The sequence below is a fragment of the Penaeus chinensis genome, chromosome 2 (genome assembly GCF_019202785.1).
Source record: "Penaeus chinensis breed Huanghai No. 1 chromosome 2, ASM1920278v2, whole genome shotgun sequence".
NCBI lineage: Eukaryota > Metazoa > Arthropoda > Malacostraca > Decapoda > Penaeidae > Penaeus > Penaeus chinensis.
In genome coordinates this window covers 41,970,544-41,983,043 of record NC_061820.1, presented here as the reverse complement: position 1 = coordinate 41,983,043, position 12,500 = coordinate 41,970,544, and the positions used below count along the sequence as shown (strand labels likewise).

Sequence of the window (12,500 nt, the reverse complement as noted above, 5' to 3'; positions counted from 1 at the left end):
CCCCCCCCCCCCCCCCCCCCCTCTCTCTCTCTCTCTCTCTCTCTCTCTCTCTCTCTCTCTCTCTCTCTCTCTCTCTCTCTCTCTCTCTCTCTCTCTCTCTCTCTCTCTCTCTCTCTCTCTCTCTCCTTCACTCTCTCTCTCTGCCTCCTTCCCTCTCACTCTCTCTCCTTCCCTCTCTCACTCTCTCTCCTTCCCTGTCTCCCTCCCGCTCTCCCTCTGTCTCCCTCTGTCTCTCTCTCTGTCTCTCCCCTCCCCCTCCCCCCTCATTCACTCATTCACAGCATATTAATTGTAATTGCCATAAACACTTCATGCTCCCAGTTCCAAAACCCAAATTTTGCTTCCATGCCATACTTTCTTTGAGTGTGTGTATTACTGTACTGAACTTTGTGAAGGATATCCACTTTCAGATATAATAGGTATGTTGCATACATACTCGTCCTCTTCAATGTTCATTCCTCAGCATTGCCAACATTTGAACTGCCACTTTTGACTCGTGTACCTGGAAATACACATTTATTTACTAGTGGAAGGTATTTTAGGTGCAAGAATGGAATCTAGCAGTTCACACATTGCGTAGTAGTGAATGTGGAAGTGGACTATGCAGATCTTCAACACTATGCCTTTTCCTGTGCAAAATATCTATCAGTATTGTGACATTCTTTTGGTCTCTCATAAAGTCATTGAATGTGAGACATTACATGTTTTGCTGTTAAATGCCATCATGAATATATTAGAACTTAGAGTGTGGTTGAATTCATAAAAAATGAACATTTCTTCAGAGATTTACCACTGCTTGATCCCTGAATCCTTAACAGAATGAACTCTTTCTTGTCTTAAGTTACTTTTTTACTTAACTGATAAAAAAAAGAGAGAGGAGAAGCATATTTTCCAAAATGAGTTTTGCTTACCTTTAGTACATAGAGAGGGATAATATAATAGAAAAGGTAAGATAGTGTTTGCAAGATTATATTTTTGAAAGGGGATTTTGTTTTTTACCAATCAGCAGTCAAAATCCAATATTCATTAGATATCAGTTTTCTTAATGTAAGATTAGCAAGGAACCAAAATTTTATTCTTGCAAACACTAATTTCCCCTATTCAGATTGCAACGAGATGTTAGGCATCCTCTTCTTCAAATGCTAACTAAGTGAAATTGTATTGAAAATGTATGTGAGGAATTGCATTCACCATTTTATTTATTATTTTTTTTTGTGATATAAATCCTACTACTCATTTATATTGAAAAGTAAAACCAGCAAGGGTATTTTATGCTTGAATTCCATGTACTTACCTATATATTTTATCTTTATTGCATAACTTACTAATATATTGTGGCAGGCATTGGTACTTATAAGAGGCCAAATTTATACAGTAAAAAAGAAGCTCATTTGAACTAGGAATGAGCCAAAACTGAGGCTCTGTAGGTGGGCTTATATAGTATACATCAAAATTTACCACTTGCCTTGTGCAGACCCAAATCCCTAGTTCTCTGATATGCCTTAGTTGCAAAATATTATCACTTGTTTTATTTTGTTTAGAGGTTTCTTTTTTGTGTGGGGGGGGGGGGGGGTAGTGATATATATTATATATATATATATAAATTTGAATCTTAAATTTTTTACTCAAATTTTACAGATAGTGTGATGAAATACTGCTTTTATAATATGTACATAAACCTTGTTTTTTATACCATGAATAATATGCTAAAAGTATAGGGGGGTGAGCTATGCATTGGTTATGTGGGTTATTATTATTATTTAGGTCCTAATATTCATATTCAGGTCCTTTTCCCTCAGCCATCCACAATTACTTTTAACCAATTCGTGAAAAAAATATTAACAGGCTCGGTTTCTCTCTCTCTCTCTCTCTCTCTCTCTCTCTCTCTCTCTCTCTCTCTCTCTCTCTCTCTCTCTCTCTCTCTCTCTCTCTCTTTTTCCCCCTCTCCCTCTCCCTCTCTCCCTCCCTCCCTCCCTCCCTCCCTCCCTCCCTCCCTCCCTCCCTCCCTCCCTCCCTCCCTCCCTCCCCCCCCTCCCCCCCTCCCCTTCCCCTTCCCCCCTTTCTCTGCCTGTACAGGAACTACAAAATGATTGCTAATAATGAGATAGTTAATTAGGAAAATAGTTGTATTATTTTCTTACTGATATTTTTTGTGGATGAAAAAATGTATGTTACCAATTTTAATACTACATATAAAAGCTCACAATGACAGTTTTCCAAATTAGAAAAGCATTAGAATAACAATGAAGCAAAATGACATGATGAGGTGCTGGGTATTGGTCCTCCTTAGAGAACATGAACTTGCAGGAACTTGGTGTTGTTAGATTGACTTTGATCTTGATTAGTTCTGAAGTGTGTGAAAGGGTAAAAGTATGAATGGAGTTACAGCTGCATGTGTAGGAGTTTGTATTGGATCAATTGGTAATGGACTGTTGGTATTTCTTGTAGTTGTGATGGAAATTGGGGGTTATATTGGTGTTGACTCTGAATATATAATCTATGCTCCTGACAGTAATATGAAATGTAGAAGTTTGTATTTTGTATTTCTTTCCAAGGTTTGTCAAACAGAAACGTGGAAATCATTTTTGGCATGCCCATTTTATTTTCAAGTTTCTCTTCACTTAGATTGGCTTTTTGTGTACTTTGAAACTTAAGCTGCCTAGTATATTTATAAGTAGTGATTTCCTTAAGTTTAAGTTGAATGTATTTCACCCCTTTGTCACAGGACCAGATTACTAGATTGAAATTTGCGAGTATTTATAGTGGATTCTTTGTATAGTATAATGGATTTAAGAAAAATAGAAATACTACTATTGGAAGACTATAATTTAGACTGAACATAGTCTTTGATAAGAACATTGCCAGGTATGTACCTTATTCTAACAAACAATCAATTGAAAAATCAGCGAGCCTTGAGATCCTTGTAAGAAAGACCTGCGAACAGTTGGCTGAGTGGGGGCATTTGGCAGCAGCACTTTGAAGGGCCCAGGTTAATGCCATCTTTTGCTCTGTTCCAGATGCCCCCGCTCGCCAAAGGTGGCGCTGCATGCAACCCCGCCTCTGTCCGTTTTGCTGGAAAACTTTCAGTAACTCGTTTAACCTGAAACAACACATAGTGAACGTGCACACAGTAGGGGAGGGGATTGAGTGTGAGATGTGCCACAAGGTTGTCAAGAACAAGTGGTACTTGCGCAAACATCATGTGACTGCACATGGTGCTCCCCTCCGACGCTCCAAAGGCAGTGCTGACTCCAAGTCTGTCAACACTTTGGCAAATCAACTGCCTAGCAAGGATTTGGCCAACGACTTAAGCCTAGCGCTAGCACCCACCAGCCATCAAACGGAGACAACCCAGCCACAAGAGGTCTTCACAAAGAAACAAATGGATCGCATGTGCTGAATTGCCCCTCCTTAATTTCTATAGTATGTTCTGCAGTTGAAGATTGAAATGATATACAGATGGTTCAAAAGGGTATAAATACTAGTCTCATAAAACGAGATGAAACATCTGTTACAGAAAAATGTCCTGTCAGTTACATTTGGGCTATGATACAAGACAACAACAGGTGGACATGGACAAAATTCTTGGGATGTGGACTCCTAAAAATACATAGATCTTTCCTAATTTTTTTTTTTTTTTTTTTTTGTTAACTATTTTTATTTATTTATTTATTTGATATAATTTTTTGAGATCTGACACCCAACATTAATAAATGGTCCTCAATGACATGAGCTTCCCCAAGTTGTCCCGTAAATAACAAGTAGCATGTAGCCAGACTCTACTAAGCATGACCCTGTCCAAGTAGTGTTCTTGTAGACTCTCAATAGTTACTGACAATCTCTTCAGTCCTTTACCCAGTCTATGGAAGGTTGAGTAGGCTCCTTCCTCATCATAACTTATTAATTGGCTAGATTTAAAATTAATTTGCTAAGATAGTATTTCATTGGCTAAAATTATTAATGTCACTTTCAGGAGGTTAATTGGCAGAAATATGGGGCATTCATGGTAAGGAATGAATTAACCATGGGTTAGAGGCTAGAAAAGGAAGCCTTCTGATTTAAATTCAAACAAAACTCCATTTGTCCACCTGTCGTTCCCCTGATCAGAGAATCCTGATAGCTATAACTCCCTTAAGTAAGCTAAGTGGACTTGGATGTCCCCAGAGACAGCCATACTGAGAGGACATTTCTTCTTCCCTTGCAGACGCTGAATATCTGGTGCGGACATGCGTTCCCAAGCTTTGGAACAGCCGTCAGCCAGGCATCTGTCCCATATGTAACCGCGTCTTCAGCAACAAATTCAATCTGAAACAGCACATTATCAATATTCACACCAAGGGCGAGGGGGTGGAGTGCGACTTGTGCCACAAAAAATGCAAAAACAAGTGGTACTTGCGTCGCCATCAGGTGACTCATCATGGGGCGCCTCTTAAACGAAACCGCAACTACACCATGGAGCAGTACGTCAATGATGAAAATGATCAGGGAACCAAGGACACTACGTCCGAGTAAGAACCTCACCTGATCTCTGTGTGTGTTAGACTGCAGGAGGATTCAGGCCCTACTGCTCTAACTCAGCAGAAACATATCAAGAAGTGTATCTTGGTTGGCTATTTTGAAGCATTTAATCCAAAGTTGTTATGTCTGTTGAGTAACAGATTGTTCAAGGGTAATGTTTCACCCTAGCACGGCTTATAAATAGCTGGACCAAGTACACAACCCCCAAAGAGGCTGATCATTTGTAACTTAGATTTTCAGCTATTTTAAGCTGACCAAGTCTTTGCAATGCCCTCAGTTTTCATTCTCAGGCATAAAGTAATAACATAAGTGCTCAACTTTACAGTATATATAGTTAGAAAGGTACATAAGTGTCACAGCTTTGGATGGCATACAAGGAGAATAGCCCATATGAGTATTGAGTATTGGTAATGTGTTGGTTCATGGTGAGTGGATGGTTGGTGTTTCCAGTGTGTCTGTAATGAATATGTGGACCTTTTACCACTTCTTAGACTAATTAACTAAGTTGTTAGGGAATCAGTGCAGCTCCTTTGTCAGTAGAAATGCTACAGGAAGCCAGCTGCATTTGATTACCTTGAAACAGATGCTTTACAATGAACCTCTTTTATTTTCTCGAAACCAGTGTAACTGGGAAGAATTTTGTACCCCTGTATTTCCTCTTGTACCTAATTTGTGCCAAAAAGAAAATTAACTTTCTTCTCTTCCATTAGCTAATGATCAGGAAATAAGTAACACTTATCAATATTTGGAAGCATTGGGCAATCAGTATCTTTTACTTCCAAGAAATTTGTGCAAGTTTGAGATGATGTGATGTCAGGGACACCTGCTTTTGAGACTTAGATTATGCAGACTCCTAAAGTGTACAAACAAAGTAGAAAATCACATTATCTCCAGTGCAAAGATTCTGTGCCACTTAATTCATAACTTCTATGTCTTCCAAAGGCTACGACAATACCTAACCAGTATGTTCATGTGTATGACTATAGAGGTAGCTGTTGTTTGTGAGATTTTGAAATACCTCAACAAATTAATCAAGTGGTTGTTAGTGTTCAGTGGGATTACCCCCAGCAAAAGTATTGCTCTTCTCAAAGTCCAGCTAGCCAACGCTTCTCTTCCTGTATTTTGGCAAACTTGGCATAGTCACAAGTGGTGTCTATGTGCTGAAACATACATTTTTTGGTTATAGAAGCATTTGCTTTATTTGTAATTATTTTATATAATTTTTTTTTTCTTGACTAAATGCAAAAGGAGCTATATGTAGGCACATAGGCATTAACACATTTTTATACTCACTTTCAGTAACCAGTGAGAATCCGTAAAAAAAATATTGGTACATAGTAACAAAGACAAAAGTACTACCTACCTCCCTCCCTTTTCTTCGGCGCTACCTCCAGTTTCTCTCCAGTTACATACATATTTACTCACATGCAGGTTGTATTTTGGTAGATTGTCATTATCTGCAGAGATATAATCATTGACTAGGGAGCACATTATTTTTTATTATTCTATATATACATATATATATATATTTGTATTGCAGGCAGTGTTTTATAGGTAAAGGCTTGTTATAATTTAAAAGTTGTTTAAAAGACCATATATTCAATGATGACTATGCCAGTGCCAATTGTAACAACCATGACAGTATATATTTCCGTTGGTTATTTGATCTGAGGATAGTGACAGCAGAAGGAGCAGAGTTCTGTGAGCATTTCCATGACAGGTAGATATTAATGTTCAACGGGTATAGCCTAATGCTATGCTCTGTTGAAGGAAGTTGTTAAGTGATAAAAGCATACCTCCTCTGAGAGAGTTTAGTTGTAAAGTCACCGTGATGGGGAGGTACTGGTTGTGTTCAAGAAATGTTTTCTGGATCATGTTGGTAAGTGATGCTGTTTGCTCATAACTAATTGGACAATCCAGTATATTTTTAATCAGTTTAACGGCTTTATCATAAGTTCCCCAAATTTAAGAGTTTTTTGAACACAATCATTGACAATAAGCTCTCTTGAATCAGAGACATTCCAGATGGAATGAAATCATGTGATGAACAATCAGTGAGGACGAGGCTTGTACAGCGATATGCATGAGACGCTCACACCCAGTGTTACCCATTGCTCAAAACCCCTTCCCCCTTCCTCACTGTGTCTCTTGTTTCCATATCAGCAAGTATGACTACCTCTTTGAGCGACGACTTTATTTTGTAAGACATATTCCTTCTTTTTTCCTCCCCTTTTTTATGTTTGTATTTCATACTCTTATCGTTAGAGTAACATATACCCAGTGTAAATGGGAATCAACCATCTGAGGTCAGAAAAGTTGACAGTCAGATCATTGGTTTCACAAACATCAGTTTCTTTCAAGAATTGAATAAATTTAGATAATACTCAAAGTAAGTAACAGAATGAAATTATAGAAATTAATATTTTTCTCAGTTGCTTGGATGGTTTAAAACCTCCAACCAAACAACACAGGGTTATATTTGGCTGTTCAAGGAGGCGTCTAAGACTGCCTACAAGTTGCAGCCCATATATAGTAATGTCCTCTTATACTGGAGAATTATGATGTACTTAATAAGGCTGAAGGAGATGGTCATGCTTGCCATTTAGTAATATACAAGATTTCAGAAAAAAGGTTTGGTTGGAAACTATTTTTGTGATTCCCTTTATTTTTCATATATGTAATTTATTAAAAATTTTGGATGCAAGGATGTATCCACTTTTTGTGCCAATTTGTGTATATTGTGTCTAGTGTATGTGTAATGTTAAAGATTTCTTATGTGTGGTGTATGGTACTTACATTGATAAAAGGTTTAAGGTGGAGTAAGTGGTAAGGATTTATGTATAAATGGATTACATTCAATTACAGTGTATTTTTAGTATGAAGTTAAGTTATATTTATTTCTATTTTTTTGGTATATGTTGTCCTTATTATCTTTATTTGAAACCATGTCCTTATAGTGATGTAGTTTGTTAATGTAGGTTAATGATATTTGGAGGTCTTTTTGAAGCATCAAAAATTGTCTTTTCTTTTTATCAACAGAACAATTAACATTATAATGTGCAATTTGTTCCATAGTGCAGATTTTTACATATCATTTTTGGAGAGATCTCCACTTTTAAGGAAATGTGAGTGCATTATGCTAAGGAATGTTTAATAGTTTTTTCTGCACCTGTTAAATCCATGTTCATTGCCTACTTTTTGTTATCCAAGGAATATATTGGAGCCACCATTTGATTTAGTCCCACACAATTAGAGCCTTTCCAAATGTTTATAGAAAAGAATGCGATCAAACTTGGAAGCTCTCATTTGTTAAGGTCTATCTATATGAAATGGAAATGTCTCCCATATTGACTTGGGCCCACTGTTATGACCCCACACCCTTGCTAGTTGTGACGCATAGTGCTAGCCGACCAGTTGTTGCCCAGCCCCAGAACAGTTGTGCTTAACTTAAGGACAGTAGCCATGCTCCAGAAGAATGAGATGTTTGCACTCTAACTTTGCTCAGGGCCTTAGTCTAAGGTTCCTGGATGTTAAATAATACCTTATACATCTACCAAGAGTTGTTTAGAGTTGAAAGTATCTCATGCTTTCTGAATGCACCCAGTATCTATGGTATGGTAGAAATCAAAGTATGGCCATTTTATGTATTTGCCTTCTGAGAAGTTCTGATACCTTTCTCTTAAGGTATATATAGGGTGGTCATGCTGCTCACTACCTACCATTTTAGCCATAAGTCAAATATTGAATCCTTCATCAAAGCCCATACCAAATCAATCAGGTTGCTCATCAGGTTGTTATACCCAAGCCGGGGTAGGAGGGAGCTGAACACAGCAGGAAACATGATGTTCTGTTTTTGCACACAACAAACAAGAGTGGTAATTGAAGAGTTTTGTTTCTCATAGATTACTATTAAGAAAATAATAGGGGATGATACTGACACTGCAGTTACCAGTTGTTATGTGCAGAAGATATGTGTCAACATATGTTTCCTGTAGTGGGAGGAATAGACAAGTTGAACAAAGACTGATTCAGCCTCGTTTTGGTGTTGTCCAAGTGCCTTCGTCAGATGAACTTTCCGAGAGATTAGCATATTAGTGGATGTTAATTTTAGTATACAGACTGATTATCCACTATAATATATATCATATTTTAACCCCATCCCATGACTAAACTAAGTACAACTATTGATATTTGTTACAAATCCAGGGTATGTATGGGTGCTTGACTCGGCTAATCATGTTGACTGTTTTAAAAGACGGAAATGAAGTTACTTGGATGAGATGCATTATGTCATGAATGTGAAACTTAAAAAGAGATAATAAGGGCTATTATCAGCCTCCCCATGAACCTTTAGCTCCCTTCTCTCCGGCCTCTGTAACTCTCAACTCACCTCACAAACCAGGGAATAGTGCCTCTTCGGAGGTGCAACATAGCCACAGCAAATTTTTACAGGTCCTATTACAGGTTACCAAAGTGATATAATGGGTTAACACTAACAAGGGATGGAGAGAAGATAACCAATATAGTTTTTAAATATCCAGTTATATTTTCTCCCAACTTTGTTTTATATTTTTTGTAAATGGGAGATATCTTACCACAGTTATTTGGCTCTCCAGCCCTTGTTGCCCACTATATCATGTGTACAGGTTTTTTATTTTCAGAGTCTATATTTCTCAGATGTGTATCATTACTGTAATTATGTTTATTGATATTTATAAAGACATATTTCTCATCTGTGTACGTAAGGCTCGCTGCAGGGAGACAGAACCCAGCTATCTGAATCCGTGATCCGTGAGCCTTAATTCATGCACGTTACAATGTACAGATCATCCAAGTCAGTTTTTGTAAAGCAATAGCATGTGTCAGGTAAATTTGGTTCACAAAGTTGGTCCGTGTTCCATATGTCTGATGATAAGTTCTGCAAGTTAGGTGATGTTAGGAAAAGAATGTATCAGGTCAGTCAGGATCACGGAGCTCAAGAGTACGGATAGAACCCTGCTGCGGCTTGCCCATGTAAAGCTGGCTATCCATAGTACAAACTGATATAACACTGTGCTACAAGCTTGGCTCCATGCAATTGCTACATTTGGACCTCTTTCTGATAGTTTTTTTTTTCTTTTTTTTTTTCTCTTTTTTTTTTATCTTTATTTTGTGATGGATGCTGATGTGTCGGCGTTTTGTGTCAAGAGTGAAAAGGACACATCTCTTAAATAGCTATGTAAGGTCAAGGGTTAAAGTTCATCAAGAAGGAGGCCATATGCATTGCCTGTGCTATTATTCAGGGAATTGATGACACATATTTATGGTGTTCAACTCTTGTGGGATACTCCTCTCCCTTGTTCCAAAGGCAATAAGGGTTTTTTTTTTTTAGAGACAGACCAGTGATTTCTAGTTCAAATAATGTAAACTCAGATATTTTTTGGCTAATTTGTTTTACTAAATGTCGATTTCAGCATCTGTCTTAACGCATGTACAAATTTTTTGTCATAATGTTAGTTTTAAAGATATTGGATGTTTTATGTGCAAATAGATTTAGTTACGTGTCTAATGTGTCTGGAGTTTTGCAAGCATCTGATATAATGACCCCCCTACCCTGTTGTCCACCCACTCAGTTGTAAATTCTGGCACACACTAACATTGTTTGGCAGCTAAACTAGTAATCAATAATTACATGTGCTTGAATGTATAAATATAAATATGCAAATAAGCAGTAATACATACATATTCAGAAGCACACTCCAGTGTATACATGTACAGACATGCATACTTATTTAAATGTTCATTGGTACACACTGCGCATGGACATATGTATAAATGGACATGCACATGGATATGCACGCATATATGCAGATATACACCCACTTCCACACCTACACCCATAATTACTGACATACATGCATGCACCCTCTCTCTCTCTCTCTCTCTCTCTCTCTCTCTCTCTCTCTCTCTCTCTCTCTCTCTCTCTCTCTCTCTCTCTCTCTCTCTCTCTCTCTCTCTCTCTCTCTCCCCCCCTCTCTCCCTCTCCCTCTCCCTCTCCCTCTCCCTCTCCCTCTCCCTCTCCCTCTCCCTCTCCCTCTCCCTCTCCCTCTCTCTCTCTCTCTCTCTCTCTCTCTCTCTCTCTCTCTCTCTCTCTCTCTCTCTCTCTCTCTCTCTCTCTCTCTCTCTCTCTCTCTCTCACTCAATCATACAAATGCACACGCGCACACGCGCGCACACATATACATACAAATGCACATCCACATTTGTTTATTTACATGCATATGCTTGTGTATCAGCATTAATATATACATACACATTTGTATATGTACTTGCCATTTTACTTGCATTTGCATATGCAATGTGTCTCAAACTCATACAGACATTCATTGTCGATATATTTGTATTCCATATTTGTTATTTACAAAATGAAAAATTTGTATATGCAAATGTGTATACATGTGTTCAGTTGCCCCTCGAAAACACTCAGGGATTTTTACTGTTATTCAGAAGTATGCAAAGTGTCATTTGAATTATGATTTTATTTTTGGGGTGTCAAGAGGGAATGTGTATGTTAACTGCTTTGTGGTAAAGAAAGTTTTACAATGGACAAGATCTGCCTGGATTTAGGTGGCAATAGGGCTGGGATGTGAGAAGTAATGTAGTGAAAGACATTTTTGATGTGATATTCTTATTTATTAATGAATTTAGATGTGTCTTTCTTGAGCCGAAGGCTTCTTCTAGAATTTCGTGCCAAGGATTATTTACCCAATTTTTTTTGTACCTGAATCTAAGACCTTTTTATTTTCTTATTGTGGCCGTGCCAAATCCTCTCTCTGTGCAAGACCTGGTCTGATCACCAGTTAGACTCATTTGTTTATAAACGATTTCATGCGGTGTTATTTCCATACATAGTATAATTACTTAGTAATTTTTCTTAAAGTTTGGACTGTATACTTGACTTTTAGTTTTGAAAGTAAGAGAGCAAATGTGTGAATGTAAAGCATGCAACGAAAGTGCACATACATACATACTCATGTGCATACTTACATGCCCTGTACAAATGTATACATATATTTCATGGAAACAGATATTTGTGAAATATCCATACGTATCTACCTCTTTATACAGTTTATATATCTAGATAAACATATATGCATAAATCTTATTTAGACATTTGTTTAAAGTGTATGTATGTATGTATATATATATGTATGTATTTATGTGCACGTATATGTGATTGAGTAAATATTTGAATTGAATGATTTGACTGATCGACTGAAAGACAGACAAACAGACATACCTCTAGATAACTTATCCACTCAGACAGACAGACATACAGACAGACAGACAGACAGACAGACAGACAGACAGACAGACAGACAGACAGACAGACAGACAGACAGACAGACAGACAGACAGACAGACATATGTTTGTGTGCAAGCACAAAGACATCAGGCAAGACAGACAGACAGACACGGTATACAGGAGGCTTGATAGGTAAAAGACAATCAATGGGCCTAAGGTGATGTCCTCACATGGTCGATGTGTGGTCATGTATGGGACCAGGATACTTTAAGCTTGCTTGTTGCAATCATTTGTATTTTTTTGAAATCTAAATGCATTGGTGATCAGTTCCACTTGCCAGAAACCTCTTTCTCGTTTCTTCCAGTGGCTCTTGTTGCCGGAACTGGAATCCAAGATATAAACCCCCAATTTTGGTGTGCTCGATGCCAGGTTGACAGTACTTCTAGGTCGTTCATGTGAAACCTGAAAAACCTACAAGTGGGTTACTTCTCATTTGCTTCCAAAATGAATGAGATACCTACTGGCACTGAGCATGACAATTTTATCCTTGACAGGGAGTAAAATGGGCCATTAACATGAATGACTGACTATTCGTTTTGTCGTTAAATGCTCACTCACTCACTCACTCACTCACTCACTCACTCACTCACTCACTCACTCACTCACTCACTCACTCACTCACTCACTCACTCACTCA

At 37.9% G+C, this 12,500-nt stretch overlaps 1 protein-coding gene across 8 annotated transcripts in view; it reads left to right on the top strand.

Annotated features, from left to right (window-relative positions):
- The window catches only part of LOC125029988 (broad-complex core protein isoforms 1/2/3/4/5-like), an 82,381-nt gene that overhangs the window by 43,203 nt on the left and 26,678 nt on the right, over positions 1-12,500 (top strand). For 4 of the 8 annotated variants that reach the window (XM_047620197.1, XM_047620204.1, XM_047620213.1 and 1 more), the window contains exons 6-7: positions 3,018-3,423; positions 4,205-4,344. The exons of 3 other annotated variants lie outside the window; for them this stretch is intronic. In XM_047620197.1, the coding sequence (XP_047476153.1) occupies positions 3,018-3,400 (383 nt within the window). In that variant the 3' untranslated portion in view covers positions 3,401-3,423; positions 4,205-4,344. Of the gene's footprint in view, positions 1-3,017; positions 3,424-4,204; positions 10,440-12,500 lie in introns of those variants that run through there. One more of the 8 variants, XM_047620237.1, reaches the window with a different exon arrangement.